At 44.3% G+C, this 25,951-nt stretch overlaps 1 protein-coding gene across 1 annotated transcript in view; it reads right to left on the bottom strand.

Moving 5' to 3' along the window:
• LOC128331340 (transmembrane protease serine 11C-like) overlaps nucleotides 1-25,718 on the bottom strand; it is a 40,083-nt gene extending 14,365 nt beyond the window's left edge. The window contains exons 1-4 of the mRNA XM_053264682.1: nucleotides 25,627-25,718; nucleotides 18,683-18,843; nucleotides 4,368-4,406; nucleotides 1,972-2,152 (exon numbers count right to left, since the gene is read on the bottom strand). Of these exons, the coding sequence (XP_053120657.1) occupies nucleotides 1,972-2,152; nucleotides 4,368-4,406; nucleotides 18,683-18,843; nucleotides 25,627-25,718 (473 nt within the window). The remainder of the gene's footprint in view (nucleotides 1-1,971; nucleotides 2,153-4,367; nucleotides 4,407-18,682; nucleotides 18,844-25,626) is intronic.
• Between the last annotated feature and the right edge of the window lie 233 nt (nucleotides 25,719-25,951).

The raw sequence follows: 25,951 nt of genomic DNA, 5'->3' as shown, positions 1-25,951 counted from the left end.
GATAACACAAATGTGTGACTGGGGCATTTTCAGGGGAGAATCAGCAGCTGGGTGGAGGGGCTTCTTAATTCTTCTCATACTCACTTATTCTCTCCTGAACTTTAGCTGGGGATAAGCAGGCTAAATGTATTGGAGGGCATATTTGTAGGAGATATTCAACAGGAGGGAGCACCTGCTACCACTGATTCCCCCCTGCAAATGCTCACTCCTGCATCACAGGTAAACATGGTGCTGGGAACATTGTGTTTGCTTGACAACATATGTTTCCACCCAAGGTCAAAATCTTCAGGGCCTCCCTATCCTTTCCATTGTTGTCTGCTATCACTTTCGTCCCTTGCCCCAGATCATAAGCAGATAAAGCTGTGTGGTTGAATGTAGGTACATGTGCCTAATTTACAATGTCTCTTCTCAATTGAGTTACTATGGTGTGGAGTACCTGCAGCCCTACGTAAGAGTCCTGTTTCAGACATCACTTGGGCTAAAGCTGCTGGATTGTTCTCTGGTGATTTGTTTTGCTAAAAACAGCCATAGGGCTGCAATACTTAATGAAGAGAATGCAAAGGGAAGAGAAGAAGAAGGGGCAGAGAAGAAAAGGGGCTTATTTACCCAGGAGCTGTAATTGTGCACATGTGGTCAAAGAACCTGTGCGGAGCTGCTGCCAGAGCTGCCTCCAGGTCCTTCTGGGGCTGCCCCTTCGCTCCCTGTTGCCACAGCGGGCACCCAGCAGCATCCCCCGCCTGTGGTGTCCGCGGCATTCCCTGACCAAATAGCCTGGGATAGGCTGCCCTGCCCCTGCTGCTCAGCTGGCTGCCGCAGCACTTGGCTGCTGTGCTAACCACTCAAATGACCACCCTACATATGTAGTAGCCAGCTGAGCAGCAGGAGCAGGGCAGCCTAACCCAGGCGGATCAGTCAGGGGGAAGCCATTGCATGGAGGGTAGGGAGCCGCTGCGGGAGGGAAACAAGGGGCACTGCATGGGGGAGCGTGTGTGTGTGTGTGTGTGTGTGATTGGTGTGTGTGTGTGTGTGTGTACACACACACATACACACACGCACACGGGCACCATATAACCCTTCTTCATTTCCATCTGTTTTTTCTGCTCAACACTTGCCCAGAAGCTGCTTAACCCAGAAACAGAGCTGTAATTGGGTGCACAGGTTCAAATAACCCATGCGCAGCTGCTGCCGGGGCCGCCTCCAGTTCTTTCTGGAGCCACCCGTTCGTTCCCCACCTCCACCCCAGCAGTGATCCCCCCCCCATGCACAGCATTCCCTGCCCAAGCAGCCTTGGGGAGGTTGCCCTGCTCTTGCCACTCAGCTAGCCACCACAGCACTCAGCTACCGAGCCGCCCACTCAAATGGCCACCATGTATGTGTGGCAGCCAGCTGAGTGGTGGGGGCAGGGCAGCCAACCCTGGCCTGCTCGGTTGCGGGGGGAGGCCACTGTGCAGGGGGGCACCACGCAGGGGTGAGGAATCACAGTATGGGGGGTCACCGCATGGGGGTGACTGCTCCATGGGGGGCACCATGTGGAGGGATGGGGGGCCTCTGTAGGGAGAGAGAAGGGGCACAGTGCAGGGGAGCCAGCACACTCAGGGAGAGAGGGGTGCCACATGGGGGGGGTCACCACTGGGTTAGGGGGTAGGCCGCCAGAACATGGGCCGCCAGAACATGGGCCGCCCATGTCCTCCCTACAGCACTGGCTGAACTCCTTCTCACTTCCACCTGTTTTTTCTGCTCCACACCCTACCCTCAGAAGTACCAGTTGTGGTGGGGTGGTCCTCTGCTTCCGTTCTCATCCTTTGCTTTTTGAAAAACAAAACAGGTTGATTGGGGAAAGGAGGGGTCACTGCAACAGGCTGACAAGATATTTCTGTGAATGTCATCAACGAGTCTCATGTGCTTAATGTTGTAATTCAGTCAATATAACTATCCGGTCAATGCATTCAATTATCCTAGTTGGAAACTCACTTTCTGAAGCAATGAGCAGCAGACACAAGCCATGTGTTACTGATCAATGTTGCACCACAACGATGGATGTTATTCCGCTGGAGACTGGCCTGCCATGGCCATTCACTAGACCACGAAGTATCCATTCCTCCAGTTACTCTTGATGATAATGCTGCTGATCTGTTATATCGTAGCCCACAGACTGTTAATGTCAAGGGGAAAGTCGATTTTGAGCTTTGTTAAATATGCCTAACAACATACCTAAGCATATACAAATCATTCAGAAAAGGACAAACTGAAAAAGAGGGCTTACTCATATCCAGCTTCAGCTGTGTGTTCTTATCAAAGTCTGGCATGGCTAGTTTTGCAATAAGCCCATAATTCAGGCTGTATGGTCCGATGAAGTAACAAAATCCCAGAGTTTGGAGAGTTCTGCACCCTGCTTGAATATGACTAGCAGGGCCGGACTGGGGGCACTGAGAGGGTGGTGAAATGTATGTGGGGAGGGCGCCGGGTTTTGAGCAGAATGGGTGCTTAAGGGTGGGAGTATTCACTGCTGCCGAGTGCAGCGAGGCACAGGGGCAACCCTGCGGGTGGGGCACACCTGGAATATGTCCTGTTGCCCTGTGGGCCAGTCCGAGCCTGCTAGCACGGAATTTTTGTTTTCTGCAGCAACTCCTCATCATTTCTGCTAACTTGGCAAAGAGGCACCTTTTAAAATGGTGATTCTCTTTATTTAGCAGGTGGAGAGTAACTGGCCCTATCCACTCCCAGCACAGTAACTCCAGTGACTGCTGCTGGTGTCTATCTTATATTTCTTTTTAGATTGTGAGCCTTTTGGGGACAGGGATCCATCTTATTTATTTGTTTGTTATTTCTCTGTGTAAACCGCCCTGAGCCATTTTTGGAAGGGCGGTATAGAAATCAAATAAATAAATAAATAAATTTCAGTGCATCAACAGTAGCCGCATCAAGCCAAAGGCTTAAACTGTGATGAGATTCATCCCATGGAGAAACCAGTCATACACATAGTGGCTGGCTCAGGGGGATGGGGCTGTAGCTGGGGAGAAGGCCGTAGCTTAGTGGCAGAGCATCTGCTTTGCATGCAGCAAGAGCTTTCCCAGACAGCAGGCTTTTCTGTGAGTTCAAAGTTGCCCCCCACCAAATGAAAAAAAAAGTGGCTTTTTTTAAACCCTGGATATAAATCAGACTACACTCTTAACGCCTGATGAAAAACCGGAATGGTGTGCAAAGTGCTCCCTGATAGCTCGCAGGGACTTTGGGGTAAATTTGGCTGATACGTAAATGCACACCTCCATTCCAGAGGAGATGCAGACTAAAAGCTGGGTGTGAAAAACTCCCAGGGAGTTATTCGCACATGGCTTCACACTGTAGGGTGAATGTTGAGTGAAGCCACTTCAAAGTATACTCCCGGCATTGAGGGAAACAGCCCCTCTCCTCTGCTCTTATGTTTTGTTTTGGTCCAGTTCACACCACATGCCTCAGTGTTTTCCTTCTAGCCAGTGGTGGTGGTGGTGGGGAGAGTACTGAAGAGCTACATCTGCATTTGTAAAGAGAGTATCCCTCTTATCATGCTAATGATTCTATGTCATTGACTCTCCCTATTTACTCCGGTGTTTTCAGGAAAAGTAGCTTAAAACCAGCATTTAAAAAACCTGGAAATACCTCAAAATAAGCTAGAATTCGCAAGACAAAGCCCGACTTGTGTGTGGAGTGGGTCCAAGGATCTCGAAGGAACCTTGGGGTAAGTTTGGCTGGTGTGTGAACACACACACACACACACACACACACACTCCTGAAGGAGATTCGGGGTAGAAGCCCTGTGTGTAAAGCCTCCAAGTCTCAGATTCAACCCCTAGGAGTTCTCCACACCGCCGGTTTTACCACGAGTCTTCTGCGAGGCTTTACTGGGAACTGAGTTATCCTCATAACCTGATGCAAAAAGTGGATTTTTTTTACCCCAGATATAAACTGGGCTGCACTCTAATATGCAGTGGAAAACCCAAATTGTGTGTGAAGTGCTCCCCAATAGCTCATAGGGACTTCAGGGTAAATCTCTCCGATATGTGAATGCACACCCTCCATTCCGGAGGAGATGCGGGATAAAGGGCTTTAAAAGCCCTGTGTGGAAACCTTCCTGGCAGCTTCAGGGAAGACTAAAAAACCTTCCATCTGAAACCCTGAAGAGCTACTGCCAGTCAGAGTCGACAGTACTGAGCGAGATGGAACAATGGTCTGACTTCCTATGACTTGCAGAAGGCTGTTCCCTATGAGGAAAATAACCTGGGCCCAGTTTCTGCTCATACAGATTGAACAGTCAAGCTGACGTGTCTGGAAACCTCGTTAAATAGATTCTTGTCATTTTTAACAACAAACACTGAGACCTTTAAACTTACATTCATTTAAAATACTTTCAGCTGTGGTGCTGTCCATATCTGGAAGAAAGAAGTAAATAGGATTAGATACTACTGCAAGAATATTTTCCCCTAACAAAAGTTTGAATTTATTTTCAATACCTCAAATCAGACTGAATACAAGAAAGATTCATTACAAGGATTACCGTCCCCCCCCCGTCCTTTACATTATGCTTTTGTTAGGGTGCAAAAGGGATTGTGTGTGACTAGTGGCCTGAGACTGAATGAAGAGGAGCACCCCTATCCAAAAAGTGCACTGCAGTTGTGAATCTCATGGGATGCATCACATCCGTATCAGAGCAGTGTGCATGTGGTTCCCACCAGGGGCATAGCTATAACTGAACAAGGGCTGGGGGGCAGGCAAGTTTCCTTGGGACCCTGAGGGAGAGAGAGCCTACCAGCTGAGCAACCGCTTGCTCTTCACTCCCCCCCCCCCGCAATGCCTCCCCAAAGAAGACAGGGGAGAGGTGGGGGTGGTGACAGGGGCCCATTTTCACATTTTGTCCCAAGGCTCGCTCCAACTTTGCTATGTCCTTGGTTCCCACTCCAGTAAGGGATCTACGTGAAGAATCCTGTTTCCAAAAATGGGTCTCCCGTAGTGGATCATTTGAAAACAGTGGATCAATATAGTGAATGATCTGGGTGAAGTACAAGCTGTTTCCAGGTGAAATACAAACTGCTGGTTATTACCTATAAAGCCCTTAATGGCTTGGGTCCAGGCAATTTAAGAAAGCGCCTCCTTTGCCATAAACCCTGCTGCCTGCTACAGTTTTCTGGAGAGGTCTGGTTATGGTTGCCACCAGCTCATCTGGTGGCAACCCAGAACCGGGCTTTCTCTGTGGCTGCCTCACAGCTTTGGAATATGCTCCCACTGAAATAAGAGCATCCCCTTCTCTGTTTGTTTTCAGGAATAGCCCCAAGACTCTCCTGCTCTTGCAGGCTTTAAATTAGAATTAATTTTAATAATTTTAATAATTTAACTGTTTTATGCTATTGTTTTTATTGTGTTGTATATTTTAATCTGTGTTGACTATTAAATATTTTAAATTTTGTACACCGCCTAGAGATGTATATATCAGATGGTATAAAAATATGATAATAAACAAACAAACAAATAAGCCAGTTGATACTGCTTTCCTTAGTGTTGTCATGCAATTGCCAGTGAAAGGCGCATGCACATACTAACAACATTAATTGTGGCTTCACCTCAGGGAACCCTGAGAACTGCAGCTGCAAGTGAGTTAGGGAGCTCACTTGAAAACTGCTCTTTACCACCCTTTTGAATCCTGGAGCTCCTTGGAGATGAAGTCATTGCAGTTTAAATGTTCTTGGACTATTTTACACGTATAGAGCAGGCATGGTCTTGACATAGCTCTTCCCATGTTGCTTGGAATACGATCACTTATTTGTTCACTGTTATATATATGTACCACCCAAATAAATCTGTGTGCACATTATGTTTGCCAACATTACATGCCTCAAGCCACCATTATATTGCCAACAGTGGCAAATGGCATTTTGGAGGAAACTGCATCTTTCAGCAAGGACACAGTGGGAAACTTCACCTTGATGTGGCTCCTATCAAAGCAGGAGAACGCTGTGTGTGTGGGGGGGGGGGAGAGTTGACTGGAGTTCACTCCACTTAAGGTTGGAGGGGAGGATAAAGTGGCAAAACCCTCCCCAAAAGGGCAGAGCAGTCCTAGGCCTCCAAAGGCGTGTGACTAAGGCAGACCCAAAATTAATAGTGCACTTCAACAACAACAATTTATTATCAGATTAAAAGGAAAAGGTATACAATAAGAACAAATGTCTTTTCATAAAACAGATAAGAGAGAGTTTTCATAAACCTGGCAATGCAAATTCCAAGCAATCAGAAAAGAAAAATAACTTCCCTGACTCATTTAACTGTATCAGTCCTTATTACTCACAGGCTGCAGCCTACCCATATCCCCAGCAGCTCTGCGTCTGGCTGCATCTGAAAAATGGCACCTGCAATTATATCAAGACCCACACAGCCACTGCCCACACTCCTAGGTGGATGCTGTGGAGAACTATGAAATACACTCCCAAAAGGCATGTGTCTCTTGCATGTCCTCTAAGCAGGACACTACTTGTATGAAAACCCAAGATGCAGTTTTACTGCTGAAGCTTAGCAGGGTTGACCTTTACATTGCCTGGATCCAATTCACTTGGGAACCACATGTAAGCCTCTTTGGAAAATGGGAAGCAGACATGTGTAATAAACAGAAACAGGAAGCAAGCCACCATTGCTTTCATTTGCTTGCAGAGCAAATGAGAACCCAACTCCTCTAATAAATCCTGCAACTGTCCCTATTGGCTTTGTAAAACAGGCTAGGGACCAAAGTGACATGGTAATATGCGAAGGGAGGTATGTAAAAACGAAGGGAGTCAAGTGTGTGCGTGTGTGCACGCACACACACACACACACACACACATATGCACATGCAGGAGATAAGGTGACCTTATGGGAGTTGAAGGATTCAGGAAGGGCGAGAGGAGTGTTTCTGGTAAAATTTGACATCAAAAAATAAAAGGCTAGGTTGAAGCTGTAGTTCAGTGGTAGAACACATGCCTGGCATGCATAAGTTCCTAAATTTTCTGTGGAATATTCAGTGAGTAAGATCCCAGGTTACAGTGCTGGGAAAGATAGCTACTGTATTTAAGACCTTAGGAAAGCTGCTGCTAGGCACAGAACTAGCGTAGATAGATGAATAGTCTAATTCAGCATCAGGCAGTTGCTTATATCTACTAGCATCAAATGTCCAGAAGAGGGTGCTCTGCATCAAAGAATATTGTAGCTGTCTCAGACCTTGGCAAAGAGTCATAATGTGATGATGATGATGATGATTACCATTAAGTATATTCTTCCTTTCCACTTTACATAAAAATGCTCAAGGCAACTAACAAAAAATAAATTTACAAAAAGATACAATATTTTTAAATTCATCCTGGAGAAACTCTATCTATGTGGTTGCTAAGATTTAACACCGATTTGACAGCTACACACATGCATTTATATTAAAAGATTGGCCTGTATGCAAGAGCATTGTGGCTCCATAGAACTGAGTGAAAATCACTTCTTACGGACACCAAAGGCTTATCATGACTCTTGCTTATGAAATGTTGATCTTGTAATGCCCCTTTTATGCTAAACTTCCTTTCATTATGCTCATTGAGACTTGGATTTTGTTTTTATTTCTAAATATCTGGCATGAGAAAGTGAATTTTAAAAAGAGAGGAAGGAAAAAATCAGCTTGGGAGTGCAGTGCTATATGAACATCACAGAAAATTCAAACTGTATTTTTTTTAACAAGAACCCTACCATTTCTAATCAGAAAGAGTGGACATATGATCCCTTCCTTGTGTTCATCATTCTAATGCCCACTTGCCATTACACTGGGAAAGGGTGTCTTCCTCCTTAATAGCTATCAGCAAATTACAGTTGAATTTTCCAAGCTTCTGGAACAGAACATTATAGAAAAAAGAAACAAGTTATTCTAGTAAGAACTTATCAGCCTACTTTCCTTCACTGTCTCTACATCTGGACTAAATTTGGTGCAAATTGAGATCCACAAGTTAGATCTCTTGTGCCTCAAATGTTCATGTGTCCGCCATCTTGGTGTCCACCATCATGATGTCATCCATCAGGATGGATGACATCATCATAATCTTTGCCCTTGAGGTGTCCCTATGTGTCTGTACAGCTGCAGCAAATTTGGTTCATATTGGTTAAGTGGTTCACAAGTTAGCCCACTTGTGCATCAAAAGTTTACGCATCCACCATCTTGAATCGGTATAGATGACATCATCACAAACTATGCAATTGAGGTGTCCCTGTGTGTCACTCATGGGAACTGTAGCTAATTTGGTTTAAATTGGCTAGGCAGTCCACAAATTAGCCCACTTGCACCTCAGATGTTCTTGAATTGGAGTGAATGACATCATCACAAACAACACCACTGGGGCATCCCTATGTGTCTCTACAGCTGTAGCATATTTGGTTCAAATCAGTTAGGTGGTTCACAAGTTAGCCCACTTGCGCCTCAAAGGTGTATGCACCCACCATCTTGGATCAGGATGGATGACATCATCACAAACTACACCATTGAGGTTTCCCTATGTGTCCTTACAACTGTACCCAATTTGGTTCATATTGGTCCTGTCAAAGTTGATGGGGGAAAGAAGAGGATGGCCAGCAGCAAGGTGGATGGACTCGATTACAACAGCAATGAATGCACGACTGAGAGACCTTAAAGACCAAGTTGAAGGCAGATCATCCTGGAGATAATCTACAGTACGTCAAATATTTGGGTTATATTGTTTACAGTCTTTTACAGGCTGAAGGAATTTATCTGGATTTTCCCTGCACACAATTAATATTCTCATCCTGGATGTATAAATAGGAAAGGATGATCTGAACTTAACATGTTTTTAGCCAGATGTTCCCTCAAATGAAGAATTCATGGGAGAAATCACATACCACTCAGAGATGGTGGATAGGGATGATCAGCTCTATCTCATATAATCAGCCCTTGCGCCAAGCTAACTTTTTCACTCTTAGTTATAGAGAATTTATCCTGAGCTATTAGACACATGAAAACTGGTAGAGCTAAGCCATACCAGTTTCTGCAGGACTGTGCAGCTGCAATCTCAGTTGAGAGCTGAAGTATCCATGAATGTCAAGTTGGGTTTGGAATCTTTCTTCAAACTGTCACCAGATGAAACTAAGAACATATCTGTACTACCATCTTAAATTTGTTTAACTGTTAAGGACTCGCCTAATAAATTCTGGAAAATGTAGTTCTTGGAAAGGTGTGTTGGGGGGGAGACCTAGCAATTCTCAGCATTATCATAAGGGTACAAAACTCAGGATTCTTTGGGAGAAATATTATTATTATTATTTCTTGTTTACACAGTCAGACAGGTGTTATTGACTGGTTTGTTTTATCCAGACATTGAGTCCTTCCCAAGGACCTGGGATGGCTGAATTTTATTGTCAATTGTTATAGATATCGTCGCAGAATATAGGCTGTTCCCAGTAAAGTTGCTTTTTGTAATTGGCTGATGGTGATTTCTGTGGCCCCTATGGTGTTGAGGTGCTCTCCAAGGTCTTTTGGAACTGCACCCAGGGCGCCAATTACCACTGGGATTATTTTGGTCTTTCTCTGCCACAGCCCTTCAATTTCAATTTGTAGATCTTTGTATTTGGTGATTTTTTCCATTTCTTTTTCTTCTATTCTGCTATCCCCTGGTATTGCTATGTCGATTATTTTGACTTGTTTTTCTTTCTTCTCGACTACAGTGATATCTGGTGTATTGTGTGGCAGATGTTTGTCTGTTTGTAGCCGGAAGTCCATTATTATTATTATTATTATTATTATTATTATTATTATTATTATTATTATTAATTCAATTTCTATACCGCCCCTCCAAAAATGGCTCAGGGCGGGTTACAAAGAGAAATAACAGTGGTGTTAGCATGGTGCTTTCTCACATAGCATCTTCTAGCCCCTCTTGCTTCCTCATGCATCAAAACAATAGTGGGAACTTCGGAAGGTATACAGAAAGGAGCTTAAGCTCCACCTTTAGAGATATAATAGTCTGCCCACTAGGACATCTCTTACAATCATATTAATTCAAGGAAGTATTTTCCAGTTTACTCTTACAAATACGAAGAATATTTATACACCGCTTTTCAACAAAATGTTCCCAAAGCAGTTTACATAGATATAAATAAATACTCAGAACAGGTTCCTAAGCTTTTGTTACTGGAGCTAATTAGTTTATCTGAGTAATCCTGGAACTCATATCATACATACTGTTGCTGTGGGGCGGGGGAGGGGAGGATCCTTCTAATTCCACTCGTATAGCTGAACTTTATATTCATTTTGGACATTGTGCGAAACTAAAGCTGCCTGTGGCATTTTACCTGTCAACATAATTCCTTGTACATATTCAATGGCATGGCTGAAGAAAGGTCAGGAAGTGGGGATACTTAGGAAACACACAATTAAGCTGCTCAAATAACTGTAATTGTAAAGGTAAAGGTGAAGTGTGCTGTGGAGTCAGTGTCGACTCCTGGCAGCCACAGAGCCCTGTGGTTGTCTTTGGTAGAATACAGGAGGGGTTTACCATTGCCATCTCCTGCACAGTATGAGATGATGCCTTTCAGCATCTTCCTATATCGCTGCTGCCCAATATAGGTGTTTCCCATAGTCTGGGAAACATACCAGCGGGGATTCGAATCAGCAACCTCTGGCTTGTTAAGTCAAGTCATTTCCCCACTGTGCCATTCGGTGGCTCTACTGTAATTGTACCTTGGCCCAAACTGTAATGTACTTTGGGTGGGAGTAAAAAAGCATCCTAAATGTAGATTGTGTTCATATGGCAGATCTGTTCCCTTCTGTTTGGTGTAGGGTTGACATATTTGCACATTTGTATTCTTGCAAAGTGATGAGAATAAACCACACCTCTGCTGCCTCAGGATATCTTTGGATGTGCATACATGTATCATGTCAAGAGTTGCATTTAAAAAGAAACATCAATACACGGTGCTTTCAGACTATTTTGAAAAACTGTAGATAGATACTTTTTAGTCCACTGTGCAGAAATACCTAGAGATATGTGCACTTATGTTTCTGTGTGTGATGAAAAGTGCCACCTATCTATTTTTTTTTTTTAAAGCTTTTGATGTGGTAAGCATCTGTCTGAAATGGTCTGCATTTTCATTGTCACCCTACTGGTTTGCTTTGAGTTTCATTTACAAGTTTCTCCAACATGAACCAACACTCTCCATGCTGTATCAGTGAATCATACCCAGTGCATCATAGTGATGTGATCATAGAATAGTCTCATTGTGACATCACACCACAAATGGGACATGTTAGAAGAAAAAGAGAAAAGTTGGTAGAAACAGTAGTATCTAAGAGCATTTGTGGCAGAGGAAATTAACAGAAGCCTGGGAAATGAGAAAAATACTATTAAGATGCCCATGGGTCAGATGTTGAAAGGTTTCTCTCTTTATTTTCTGGTAGATGGTCAGACCTATCCACTCTGTCTCAGTATCGGCTGCTCACTTTTTTTAGCCTGCATTTTCACATGCCTTGCACCACTAACTTTTCAAGTGAAGTTGCACCACATACACACAAAATATTATATCAGAAAACACACAGAAACCCTCTTAATTTCTCTGATGCTCACTCTCCTCATTGTAGATCTCCTGCTTGAGCTTAGCCTAGTAAATTTTCTGTATGCTTTCTGGTCATATTGTATGGCATCCACACTTTCTGTGGAGAAGTATGATTTCAGTAAAAGCACTGCCCTTTGATTGAAGGAGCTTCCACTGATGGACTTGCATGCTGCAGCACATGCAACTTAGCGAGGCCAGTCATTGCCAGGTAATCTGTTGAATTAGTAGCATGGAATGAATAGCAGCTACTTGTCAGTTTAGTCAGTTTAGTTCATTTTATAGCTCCCAGGAGGAAGAGGTATTTCTCCCCTCCAGCTTTCCAACATTATACTTCCTGCTTGGTTTGGCAAAGGATTTTGGATGAAAAAGGAGATAGACAGACTTAGAAACAAGGGAAATCATATGGAAAGAGATCTACTTGAACATCAGGGGCATAACTATAATAGGGCAAGGGGAGACAGTTGTCTGGGGGCCCACTGCCTTGGGCCCTCCCCCCGAGGCAAGTCACATGACTGATTCCCCCAGCCGTACACCTGCCCAGGCTTCCTTCAGTTGTATTCATCCTCCGAAATTGATGAAAGTGTTAAGACCTGGAACTACCAGAACAGCGTGTCTTTCTCTAGTACCATTAAATGACTTCTATCATCCGCAATTTACAAAACCTTTTAAAAATAATTTAGGATGATGTTCTATTGTGGCACATAGGCGTTATATATAAAAATTTTACTATGCTTTTTGTTACCACTATTCAGCCTCATTTTAAGATTTCTTTACTTCATGAGCTGAGTTTCAGTGGGGGGGGGGCATTTAAAAATCTTGTCTCTGGGCCCACTACAACCATTCATCTTCATCCAAAATATTGTTTCAATGTGACAGACGAATCCAATGAAATGTTGGTACAACCCTTAATTGGTAATATTATTTCTCATGATGGAGTCTTTTGAGAATTATTTAATGACATTCCACAACTGGGCATAATATAATTAGGAGGGGGGCATAGGAGGCCCCAAAAGGTGCCGTTTGAACAAAAGCAAGTGGAACGTGTTAAACTGAGATTTTAAAAAGGCACAAATAGTCCAGCTACAGATGTCAATCACAATGAAGCTGTTCTCACAACCAGGGGAAATGGGGTTAAGGGAGCCTAGCCCAATTTCTCTGCATGGCTCCTGGCAGCAAACTGGCAAAACCACCCCTCCCCTTAAATGAGCGCTCTGCTAACCTTGTTTGGTGGATCGTGTGCCGCTGCAGCGCAGCTCCACGCCATGGCAACACACGAGACCCCCACCGAGAGGCCTGCAAGCAGTCTCCCGGGCTCAGGGGTCTCTCCAGGATGCCCCCTGCACTTACGTAGGGCATCCTGGGACTTCCAGGAGCCACGCAGCCCCTGCTCCCTGCCTTCCCTGCCAGCTCTGTGATGGAGCCGGCAATCATGTGGGCGGCCGATCTGGCCATCCAGAGAGAAGGCAGTGATCATCTGAGGGGAGGTAAGTGCTTTCAGGCTTCCTCCCCGCTGATGGCAGGAGCCTCCTGCAGTGATTGTGAGGATTGCTTCAAAGTCTTTGTGTGGCTGTCTACATTCATCGTTGTAGTAAGTCTGAAATAGAAAATTTTGCCCCTCTGTCCAAATCTGAAAACACTAGAGTTTTCAGTATGATAATGCTATGCTGCAGCCATCTTTACAATTATTTCCTAATAATACCAATGCAGAGAATATAGATTAGATGTTTCATATCAGAACTGATGTGTGGATGACAGCTAGGATATACCTATTTATATACACTGGTATCAACTGCAGTGTGTGAATGTTTGGGACTTGTGGTACCAATTGCTCAGAGGAATCTTTGAGAATAATGGAGAAACTGGAGGTTGTATCTGTTTGTGGGGTCCCACACCACATACCCTACAAAGAGGCAGGCCAAGCCAATGTCTTCAGATGGCAGGCCTTTGGTGCTGTGCAAGGTTGGCAAATTGTCAATTATTTAATTTAACTGATACCCATGGGGAAGCATCAATAGGATGTTTAGCCTCAGGTGCCAAAATGTTATGTATCCTATTTTCTTTGAAAGGATTTGCACAGTTCAGTTGTATATGTGTGGGGAGCTGTAGGATAAGAAAAGCGCACTCACACAGAAAGTTGGTATCAATCAGATCAATACCCTGAGGCTCCATAACTATTCAAGGACATTGCCACCTGTTCAGTCTCCTAAACTGCTCATTCTTTGCAAGCTGTGATGACATGAAGTCTGATGCACACCAGCAATTCCACATCAATAGCTTCTCTGTGTTTATCAGATCTGTAGACACAAAGTTCCAAGATTGATCTGGCAACATTCCAACATGAATTCAGCTTTCCTCTCCAGGTAGCTGCCAGCAGAGATGTGTGGGCTGAGAAACAAAGTGATGACACAGCCATCACCAATTCAGGACAGACAGCTATCTGCATGACACCTAAGTAGGATCTGATAAGGAGCAGGAAGAGAAAGAACCTCTTTCTTTGGGATTCTATTTGTTGCCTCGTTCTTTGTTTTTTTCTCTTTAAGAAAAGATTAGCAAACAACACAGCAGGATTTTAAGATCTCCGGAACTTGGCCTTTTTCTTTCATTCATTGCTGAGATGAAAGAGAGCTACAAGATACTGAAACTACTGTGACCCTTAAACAAAAGCTGTAGTTGAACATACAGCTGGTCTAGTGGGAAGAAGATTTGTGGAGCAGAGAGTGGCAAGGTGTTTTGAAACACTGTTGGGAGGTTCAAACAAGCAGATGGCAGTAGTGCCCAACCTCATTTGGAGTAATCTGGATTTTGTGCCATATTTTTTAACAAGTGGGGCTCATTCTACACATTATTTTATAACCTTTGTCAAGGAAGGAAATAATGTACACTTTAGAAAAATTAATCTTTGATTCAGCTTTGCTGATTTCCACCTTGCTTGGAAAATAACATTTCATTAGTGCACTACATCAGCAGTAGATCCATCAGTGGGCCCTTTTAACCAGTAATGGACAGAGGAAGGCAAGGAATGCAGAGTCCTCTAGGATGCACTTTTATCTTATGCCCCAGTACCCCTTCCTCTATCCTTGGTCCTCTGTTATAAAAAAAGGCTCAGAGAGCCCTTTACAAGCCTCATGGCCCAACTTGATGACTCACCCAAGCTTCATCCAACTTGATGACTGTCAGCACTGACTATGCCCAACCAGATTCTCCTGCCACTTTAGACAGTAAACATGTGGGATTAAGACCATGCGTTTGTTGATTGTTAGTGCAATGTTTGGAGCACTGGGACCTCAGTTCATGGACGGGCCTTGCAAAGGGAGCTTACATGCTTGAAGATTGCAGATTTCACTCAGTGCAGTCTTCCCAAATGCAGCATTCCTTTTCACTTTCGATGTTACTGAATCTTAGAAACCATGGTCCAAGACATGTAAATGTCATTTGGAATAGATCAATGAGCATGCCATTTTCATGTCTATTTCACATCCAGATTACGAGTTCATGGAAATTTAGAAGCTGTGCTGTTTTAGTAGTTGAGAGCGCTCACCAGATGTTTTCAATTGACCTGCTTCTGATGATTGACAAGTGTGGACCAGATAATTCCACAGATATGCCAGACAATTCTCAAGTTACCTTTTCATGCACTTTCAGCTTACACCTAGAGTTTTAAACAACAACTCTGGAAAAATAACTTGGGAAGCAGCTGTGAAGACATCTCAAGAATCAACAAGAAGCAGCACAATTATTGTTTTGTAGAAGTTATGTTCCTTTATTTATTTAAAATATTTTTATACCAAAACTTATTTTTATTTATAAAAATATTTTAAAATATTTTTATACCAAAACTTGTATCTCATGTTCAGTTATTTTAAAGATAACTAAAGAAGTTATCTTGAGTTATGTTGCTTCCAAACCCAAACATCTGAAAATCAATAGTATAAACAGTGGCTTGATTAGTGCCAAACAATAAGATTGTTAGCTACAGAGGAGTGATCTATTATCGGATCTTTCCTCATTATCAGATCTTTCAAATAAGCCGCCTTAATGAGCACTTAACCTGGATTGTTAATAAGTATTCCACTTAGTTAAAGCACAAAGCCATCTGCTTTTGATATGGCTGGTAAATAGATGTAATTATGTCTTTAGACTGGAGATAAGAAAAATATTTGGGATAGCCTTATGACATGCAAGAGTATCATGTTATATGGCAATGGGTGTAAACAATATGCGTAATAATGGACAAGATTTGAAAAAGATTTTCCTTCAAAACATTGGGGATATTAATAAAAGAAGCACACCAGTCCTAGCAGTTTTCTCCTGCAAGAATGTAGAGCCCCCTCCCTGCAACCCACAGTCTCAACCTGGATTGGGCCCCAAGCAGCTGCTATTTAGAGAAGAAAAACAAGCACCCAGTTCCAAGCATGTGGTGATCATAACGTGCAATTTAGCTCTTAGTTGTGGACATTTGGAATATGATTCCCAACTCCTGTGATAGTGGGTGAAATTTAAAATCACAGTCCTTTAGAGTCATAAGATTAAGCAAGAGTATAGCTATAATTGTGCAGATGGGTTCAAAGAACCCAGGCCCCCGCTCCCCCACCCCAGTTTCTGCAGGGCCCCCAGGTCTACCCCTTCTTTTTTCTTCATTATCTCCCTCACTCCAAGGGGCTGCTGAGGAGGGAGGTGAACATGGCCCCCTCTACCCTAGCTATGCCCCTGGGATTAAGCATGTAGTTTGGCTACCTTTAAAACCCACCCTTCTTTCTTTCTTATTTTTAAATAAAACCCTGCTAACAGTGGCAGAGAAATTTTAAGAATAAGACCTAAATTTAAAAAAATGTGCAGCATTCAGACTAAGTTAGTCATGATTAAGCACCAATGAAATCAATTAGACAAGTTAGTCATGACTAATTTAAGTCCCATTAATTCCAGTGGGACTTAATCCTAGTTTAGTCTGGATGCTGTTTAATAGGTATAAGAAAAATAACTGAAATGTCCTGTTTTTCTTTGGTTTTGTAAAGCTAATTCTGGATAGAATTAGGATAAACATAACTATGTACTGGGCTCCTTGGAGGTAGAGCGGGATAGAAATGCAAAAATAAATAAATAAATAAACAAACAGCCCAGCTCTCCACATCTGAGAAGACTGAGCAACAAAGAACTTTACATCTCTCTGAGTGTTCTCAACTCCTTAAAGATTTCCTGACTACTCAAGGAAGTCCCATTGAAATTAAAAGCACAAGTTAGGCAAGCCCAATGCCATTTTAATTTCAATGGGACTTCCTTGAGTAAGTTTAGTCAGGATGTCAGCCATTCAGTTTTGCACTGCCAATTGGGCACCATCTGTACATATTCTTGGAATAGGATCATGTTGTGTAGTTGTTGGAAGTGTTTAACACTATACAAACATGGTTCCCCTCCTAAAAACTTCACTGTTTATGGAACACTCTCCACATTCTTCATTGATAAGATGAATCATGGATTACTACTGAGATATTACTGATTTGCATTGAAACTGCCCTTCCAAATAAAATAAACATGGATTACTACTGAGATATTACTGATTTGCACTGAAACTGCCCTTTCAAAATAAAATAAACACACAAATAAATAAATAAATAAACTATCAAGCAAGCTGTAGAGAATTTCACTGAAATGAAAAAGTGATTCTCTAGAAGCAAGAAGTCTGGCCAGTGCATGCTCTGTGTTCAGATTAATTCTTTGTTCAAGTCATCCATCAGCATATCCATTTGTTCTATAAACACTGACAGAGAGTTGGTTCTGGTGATATGCTGCTAACTTGCAGGAGGGGGAAACTGCACACGCAAGTGTTCTTCTCATGTAACTGCTGTCACATCAGAACTGAAACTCTTCCATAAACTGGAAACTAATACATTGCAATTTCCAAAGGTAAAGGAAGAGGAAGGATGATCCTGTGTTTGCTGCTCCAATGGTATATTGCTTATGTGGTTTTAAACTGTTTTAAAATTTGTTTTATATTGTTTTAAGCAGATTGTTTTAAATTGTCATTTTTGTTTGTTGTTGTTGTTGTAGAGCCTTTGGATAGGGCAGTATAAACATGTAATTAATAAAATATTAGTGATTGAATTATTATTATTAAGTGACCACTCCCATGAGCAGTTTTTTCCTCCAGCTGCTTATTCCTCCAGTTGTTGGTTAATTACTTCCATATTTACTGGAAGCAGGTTCTCCATCACAACATGATGGGGAACAGAGTAGAACAATTTGGGGAGGCTTTGGATGTGCATTTCAAAGAGTCCCCAGAGCCCCAGAGATAGAGTTGCCATATTTTGGCTTTCCAAATCCAGGTGCCTAATTTGCATGTTATGTAAATTGGCTTGAAAATAATTTCTGAGCAGAATAGTGACTGCACGTTTTGCTCCATAACGCCACTTCTACAAGGGCTAGAGCTTTGCTTTTAAAAAAAGAAAGAAAGCTGAAATCTGGGAGAATCTGGGTGGGCTAAGCAAGCTGGGTGAGATGCTTAGAATCCGGGTGAAACCCAGAATTTCAGGAGACATGGCAACTACCCAGAGATACCTTCAAGGGATTAGCCTCCTTTCTCCATTCTTTCTTTAAGTGTGTTTAGACTCCTAAAGCCACCTACAAGCAAACATTCTGGATATCTACAATACTCGCCAAACTAGTTCTCCCACCCCCGCCTCCATTTTTATCCAGTTGCTTGTTCACTAAGCTTGGCTGCAGGACCTGTCGGAGAAAAATGTCAAAACAGTTTCTTATGTAAAGTCTGCAGCCTGGGACCTAACTGGAACTTTCTTAACTGTACAGTATCACTTCATAAAGGGAAAGTAAGTATGGCAAGTGAGTGACAGGAAACAGGTATTTTAAGTGATAGTCTGTATCATCTGTTATAGCAGCATTATAGCACTACATCATTTAAAACAATGGGGATTGTGATTCACCGAACTAAGTTCTATGGTTTTCATTTGCTCAAAACTAGTTTTAACAAAGCTGGAAAGACTGAGTAATATATGCCCAATGCAAAATAAATGCAAAAAGGGGTCAAGTCCAGAGGAACAAATCCCAATCAATGGTAAAGATTCATGACACTTACCTCTGAAGGAAGAAGAGAGGTCTATGCGTGCAGACCCAGGGTACATCTTCAGCCTCTGCTGCACAATCCTGTTGAGCAACTGCTGCAGTTCTATGTTGTTATCAGCAGAGGAGAAAAGAAACATCAACAGAACTTGTGCAACCACTCCTCCCGTGTCTGGGCTGAAAGACAACCAAACCACAAAAGTTAAAACTGAGGAGTCTGCATGTGCCATGGACCCCAGAAGCGGGATGGCAGAAGGGGATAGAGCTTTTCCTATTGATTGGCCTTTGGGAGTTGAACCAAGGATGATCAGCTGAACAAGACTGCTGTTGTAGTCAAGACTGATTGATAGAGAGGGAGATGTGCAGCCTGTTCCCTAGGCCCCAGTGGCTGACTGCAGAGCCAGGGGCATAGCTACCATGTAATTTTTAACAATTCATTATGTGAGTGTATGTATTCTTTATGCTAGGAACTGAATATAGGTGAATATAGACAAACCTAAAATAGGTTGGTGCATTCCTCCCCCCCAGATGTTCAGCGGGCTTAACACGCTCTCTCTCTCTCTCTCTCTCTCTCTCTCTCTCTCTCTCTCTCTCATACACAAACACACTTCAACTGAAGAGCAGCAAAACATAGCTAATCTCAGTCATAAGACATCTGTCTTAAGCCCTCTCCATCTTTATACCGGAATACTTCATATTTCTGAAAGGACTTTTAATCATTTCCATAAAGCAAGGGACAACCATTTCAAGGCTGGAGCTGTTTTTCAGCATGCTATCCATATCCAGCCTCAAAATTCTGTTCATTATAAAGATCAAGACAATTTGTCGGGTCAGTATGAAATTAGGCAGGTATACCATGGCCAAATTTCAGAAAAACCCAATTTGAAAATACTGAATTATAGCAGTTCAAAAATATTTCTTTAAACTACAGTCCCTAAACTACAGACTTTCCTTGTGGTGGCCCTTTCTTTGCTAAAAGATTATTTCAGAAATTCAAAAAAGGCCTGTCCCTCCACTGGTCTGATGAAAATCTGTAGGGCAATTCTAAAGTTATTGAGGCTTTAAAGCCTCCACATTATTATTATTATTATTATTATTATTATTATTATTATTACATTTATATCCTGCTCTTCCTCCAAGGAGCCCAGAGCGGTGTACTATATACTTGAGTTTCTCTTTCACAACAACCCTGTGAAGTAGGTTAGGGTGAGAGAGAAGGGACTGGCCCAGAGTCACCCAGCTAATTTTATGGCTGAATGGGGATTTGAACTCGGGTCTTCCCGGTCCTAGTCCAGCATTCTAACCACTACACCACGCTGGCTCTCCTTCAAATCACTATGCATTTGTGGGCAACCAGCTGACAACACCAGTCATCTAAAAACTGGTGAGGGCAATGAATGGCCTGAACATGCTGGCAACCATACTAACAAATAATCAAGTGCATTCTAAAAGTGGCAACAGTGTAAAGTGAACAAGCATCAAGAACCCAAGGGGTGAAGGAGCCACTGTCTTGACAAGACAGTGAGGGATTTAAATATCACACCACCACCACCACCACACCACCACCACCCCCGCTCCCCACGTGTGTGCACACAGCAACCATCTGATCCAGCAGGACTTCTTCAGATATTTTTACCATACTGAAGTGAAAGGAGATTTCAGACTCTGGCTGACTCCTCAAATCTCTGGGTTGGGGCTTTGATTACCAGCTAGCCCAGATAGAAGTTTAAGAGAAGTATGCTAGATTTAGAAGAAAAAATAAACAGTGGTGGGAGAAGAGGAGTGGCAGTAGTAGCACAGATGCGACTCATAGTGTGTGCCCCCATAGGCGTAGCGTCCATTAGACAAGGGGTTGCAACTGTCCCTGGGCCTGGCTGGTCGGGAAAAACGCAGGCAGGAAAAATGCAGGACACAGGTGGGGAAAACGCCAACAGGTGAAGGAATTACAGTGAAGTAGTTGACTGAAGAAGAAGGTGGCAGCAGGAGCTGGATTGCATCTATGGCAGCTGGCAGGGGTGGAGTGTTGATTAAGTGCATGTGGCTGCTGACTTTAAATTGGGCAGCCTGTGCCTTGAACAAACAGCTGGAAACAACATGTCTAATCGGCTTGGAGCTTTTGTCGGAGAATTTTGTCATTCTGGAGTTTGGGTTTCTGAAGTTTACCGAAAAGCCTGGGTTATCAGATGTGTACTGGGTCTATGGTGCTTCCACTCTTCGTTTCTGTATTCATGGTGAAACTTAAAACTTACCATTTATCAGTAAAGTTGAAACCTGAGCTACAGTTCCAACTGGCTATTGTGTCATAAATCTCTGGCCAGTTTCTTCAACAGAGTGGGCTCGTGACAGAGGGAGTAGGCGGTGCGACTGGGGAGAGGGTGAAAGCATGGAAATGCTTCCCGGCCAGGGAGAAGGGGAAATGGAGTGCCGGGCAGTTAGTCGGCAGTGGCAGGTGCAGCAAAGACTGTGCACCACCAGAAATTGATGCAGGGGGGGCCTGGAAGTTGGTGCATGCGCACACACTCCACCTGCCTCACCTCATTTGGTAGGAGCACTTAGAGCAGGGTCTCCGAAGACAACCTCTAGGTCTGAGTTGGGACATATGGGGCAAGGTACCTTCTTAGGTAACCTGGTCTCAAGCCATTTAGGGCTTTAAAGGTTAAAACCAGCACCTTGAAATGGGCTTGGAAACAGACTGGGACATTGGAGACATTAGAGCTGACAAAGCACTGGTGTGATATGACCAAAATGCCCAGCCCCAGTTAATAATCTTGTGGCCCTATTTTGGACCAACTGCTGTTTCTGGACCTTTTTCAAAGGCAGCCCTATGTACAATGCATGGCAGTAATCTAAGTGGGAGGTTACCAGAGCATGAATAACTGTGGCCAAGCTATCTCCATCCAGGTAAGGTCGCAGTTGGAGTATCAGCCAAAGCTGATAAAAGGCACTCCAAACCACAGAGGCCACTTAAACCTCTACTGACAGTGTTGGATCAATGAGCACCCCCAGACTGGATAAACATAACCATGTATACTGTTCTGAACTCCTTGGTAGAGGTATGCATGGAACTGCAGAACTGCGGTCCAGCACTGGGGTGGGGGTTCATTTAAGGGCGGGGGGAGGGTTTACTTACCCCTCCCACCACTTTCCCCCCTCCGGCGCATGTATTTTCGTCGGTAATTGGGGCAGCAGGATACCTCCCTGCCGCTCCTTCCCCCGCTTGGCTGAAAATAGCTTCAAGAACCCTTTTGCGCGCACACTTCATGTCTCCGCGATGTGCATGCGCACGGCCACAGACGCATACACGTCGCGGAGACGTGAAGCGTGCGTGCAACGTGCACACGCGCAAAAGGCTTCTTGAAGCCTTTTGCAGCCAAGCAGGGGAAGGGGGCCGGGAGGTATCCTGCCACCCCAATTACTGATGAAAATACGTGTGCTGGAGGGGGGAAAGCGGCGGGAGGGGTAAATAAACCCTCCCCCCACCCTTAAAGGAACCCCCCCACCCCAATCCACCTGAACCCCAAATTGCCCATGTCTGGACCAGTCTGGAGGCCCATAGAATGGCCTCCAGACTGGTCCGGGCACATCACTACTACTCCTTGGAGGAAGGGTAGGTCATAAATGTAAGTAAATCAATAAAAATTAAATAATAAATGTGTGGTTAGATCCTCATGCTTGTGGTGAAGGCTTCAGTAGCAGTCTTCTGTCTATCTAGAATACTTTAACACTTGTGAACTGAAACCCACAATCTACAAAGCTAAAGCAGACCATCACTTATCCAGGTGAGCAATTCAGTTGCTAAAGTGCCTAGATTGGGGAGGGGCATGGAATACAAGATATTGCTTGAGTTTTCCTTTGTTTGCTTGCAAATAATTCCTGGGAAACTCCCCATTGCCAATGTTCAAGTCTCTTCTCTGGATCTCCTCATCACCAAATCCTTCTTCAGACACTATGAGCACCAGCGGCACTCATACTTACAATTCAGAAGTCTCACCCTGCCACTGTCAGTCACCAGCCTGAGCCAGCCGCTTATGGTTAGGACTCTATCTGAAGGGGGAAGCGCTGTAATTGCGATGGCCAGCGCTTCCATAAGTGGCAACCTTGGGCAATCCAACTTGCTGCTCATGGAAGCATTTGCCATCACTTGCCCTCTTCAGACAAACGGAGCTGTAACTGTGAGCAACCAGCTCAAGGCCGTGAGTGACAGCAGCGGGTAGAATTTCCTCCTCGCTTTTAGGGATGTGTGAACTGTTCCGGCGGTTCGGGGTCAAACCAAACCACCCCCACCCCCCCGGTTCTGTCGGACTGGAACCGGACCGCCGGGTCTGGTCCGGACCGGTGCATGATTTATTTTTTGAAAAAAATAAAGTATAATTTAAATACCTTTAGCCCCTTCGGTGGGCTTGCAGTGGCTGCGTGCTCGTACGGAGGCCCAAAAGGGCCGAAAATACTAAGATACCCAGCCGTGGTGGGCCACGGCGGTGATGAGGAAGGCCGGCAGGGGGAGAGGGAACCCGTGTGGACTCTCCCTGTGGCCTCAGCAAGCCCCCTGAAGGGGCTAAAGGTATTTAAATTATACTTAAAAAAAAAAATTCGCGGACCGGTCTGGAACCAGACCGAACCTGAGGGGGGGTCGATGGGGGCTGGGCCAAACTGGCCCGGTTCGGTTTGAAGCTGGTCCTGCCTCGAACCAAACCGGGCCAGTCCGTTCCATGCACACCCCTACTCGCTTTTAGGGTTATAAGCACGAGTGCTGCTGGCAGTCATAACTTCTGAATCTGCCTCAAAGTGTCAATCAGTCTTAATACAAGGACTTCTGGTAATCTTTGACTATGATAATAGTGGAGTGATAATAAGTGTTATGGGTATTAATTATCAAATAAAGGTGTTACAGATTCAGTGATCTGGCTAACAAGAGTTGGGGCATCTTAGGACACGAGGGCCACACTGAGAAGCAAATGTCATCTCTTGCTGACTTTAAAGAATGAGCTGCTATTTTCACAACTTCATCCATGCTTGACCTGTATATTTGTATAAATAATCTAAACATTTTTTTAAAAAATGCCATGAGGCTCCATTGGCTCTTCTCTTTCAAAGAAAATCAGAATCCAAAGCACACTGCAAATCCCTGGACCTTCTCGCTTCTTAAGTGAGTGTGAGTGCCTTGGCAGCATAACAATAATATTTTTAACTAGCTGGGCCAGGCGCAGAGAATCTGTGCCTCCAGTTCTCCCCACTCCTTCCCCCTCTCTCTTAGTTTCCCCTCTGTTCTCCCCCCCCCCGCCGCTGTTTCCATTCCCCACCTGCCTGGTGCCACCGTTTTCTTCCCCCCACCACCCGCCACTGCCACTTTCTTCACCTGCCTGCTGCCATATTCTTCCCCATCTGTTGCCACCATTTTCTTTCCCCGCCCAGTGTCACCATTTTCTTCTCCCACCCACCCATCACCGCCATTTTATTTTTCCCCTTGCCTGCAAGCCTGTCCGCTGGTGCTGATGCTTTCCTCTCCCCCTGCTGGCAGCTCACTCGTGAACTCTCCCAAGAGCTGCCACGCATGGGATTAGCATGAAGGGTACGCTCTATCTATCTATCTATCTATCTATCTATCTATCTATCTATCTATCAGTTTAAGCTTCCCATAGCCACATCATTTCCTTGTTTTTTCCTCTCAAGAACCACAATTTGTGGAAGGGCATGGACATCACAAGAACCAGTGGTCAAGTGCCATTGGCACGACCCTTCTGCCACACTCATCCCCACAGTCATCCCACACTCACTGCCACTGGGTTCAGTGACCCCATACACTGTGCGGTATAATGATGAAACAGAACGGCAACACTGGACCATGACATCATTATATCTTGCCATGGCCAGTCTGCTGCCCTTTGATGGCCATGGTGACTGAGCTGGATGGGCCCTCAGATCCCCGTGGCTGGCCAGTGAGAGAGAAAGATGGGGGAGGTTCAGCAGACCCAAAGCAGTGGGGCACAAATGCCAGGTTGGCAGGGGGTAGTGCGGAGGTGGCGAATGCCGGTAACTATGGTGGCTACCCACCCCCGTGGGGCCCCAGGCAGCCCCTTCACCCTCTGGAGAGACGGCCCGTGTTCTTGGAACACAGTCATTCAATTACATATCATCCCCTGACTAGAACAAAACATCTTTAATTCTGGAACTGCTGACAGCAGCAGCACCATACACAATCCAATAGCAACAATTTAAAAAGAAAAGAAGTGATCATTTGACCAAGCACAAATATGGGAAGGTTCTAAGATTTAGCCAGTATTGCCAGATGCTAGTCAATTACCTGAGTATCTCAATTTTCAAGTTCAATTCTCAAGTTCAGTTCTCTCTCTTTATTTTTGTTAAGAGGTGGAATATCATTTCTACTGAGTACAGAACAGTGGTGGAAGTATGTAAAATTGAGCAGTGGTGGCAGGGAAAATCTCTTCTATCATCATTTTGTCAGCAAACTACCATTCCAGGTAGTAATTTTAAAGTGGTGATTCTCCTTATTTACCAGGGGGAGAGCAACTGGCCCTATCTGCCCCGAGCACAGTGTCCCTCCAGTGGCTGCTACTGGTATCTATCTTAGGTTTCTTTTTAAAATTGTGAGCCCTTGGGGGACAGGGAGCCATTTTGTTTGTTTGTTTGTTTATATCTATATAAACTGCTTTGGGAACATTTGCTGAAATACTCATCATATTCACAAGTGTCAAGGACTAATAGATAGGAACTGCCTCTGTCTGGTTGTCATTTGTCTACTATGATTTTTGCAAACAACATTATTTATTTTGAAGGCTGGTTGTCCAAATACAGTGTCAGAACTTGAGGATGCAGAGACTTAACCTTGTCATTATCTACTTGTAAGCTGGGCCAGCCCAGGCAGAACCACGTCCCGACTTCAGACTCAGGCAGGAGAGGAAGCAGCCTCAGAGTTCTGTGGAAGGGGAGCAGGGAGGTTACAGCACCTTTGCCCTCTTCTCTCCAACTCCACAGCCAGCCAACTCACAGGGCAATGGGCCAGTCAATACCCTCATCGGGATCTGACCCGTCATCATCGGTCAGTCCTGTCTTAAATAACTGAGTGCAGCCCCCACGGTCCAGATCTCGTGAGAGCTGGGACCAGCCCCTTCCCCCTGAGATCTCACAAGTGTCCTGGGAACTCTTATGGCACTCGCTCTGCCTGGTCCTCCAAAGGGGACCATTTCACCCATCCAGACAACTGAATCCTCACCGTCGCCCAAAGAAAGGGCTGGCAAATGAGGTGTGTGCAGCCGGTTCCTGGGGT

Source organism: Hemicordylus capensis, chromosome 6, assembly GCF_027244095.1.
Source record: "Hemicordylus capensis ecotype Gifberg chromosome 6, rHemCap1.1.pri, whole genome shotgun sequence".
NCBI lineage: Eukaryota > Metazoa > Chordata > Lepidosauria > Squamata > Cordylidae > Hemicordylus > Hemicordylus capensis.
The sequence above is the reverse complement of the archived record's forward strand: the minus strand, read 5'-3'. Positions and strand labels throughout refer to the sequence as shown.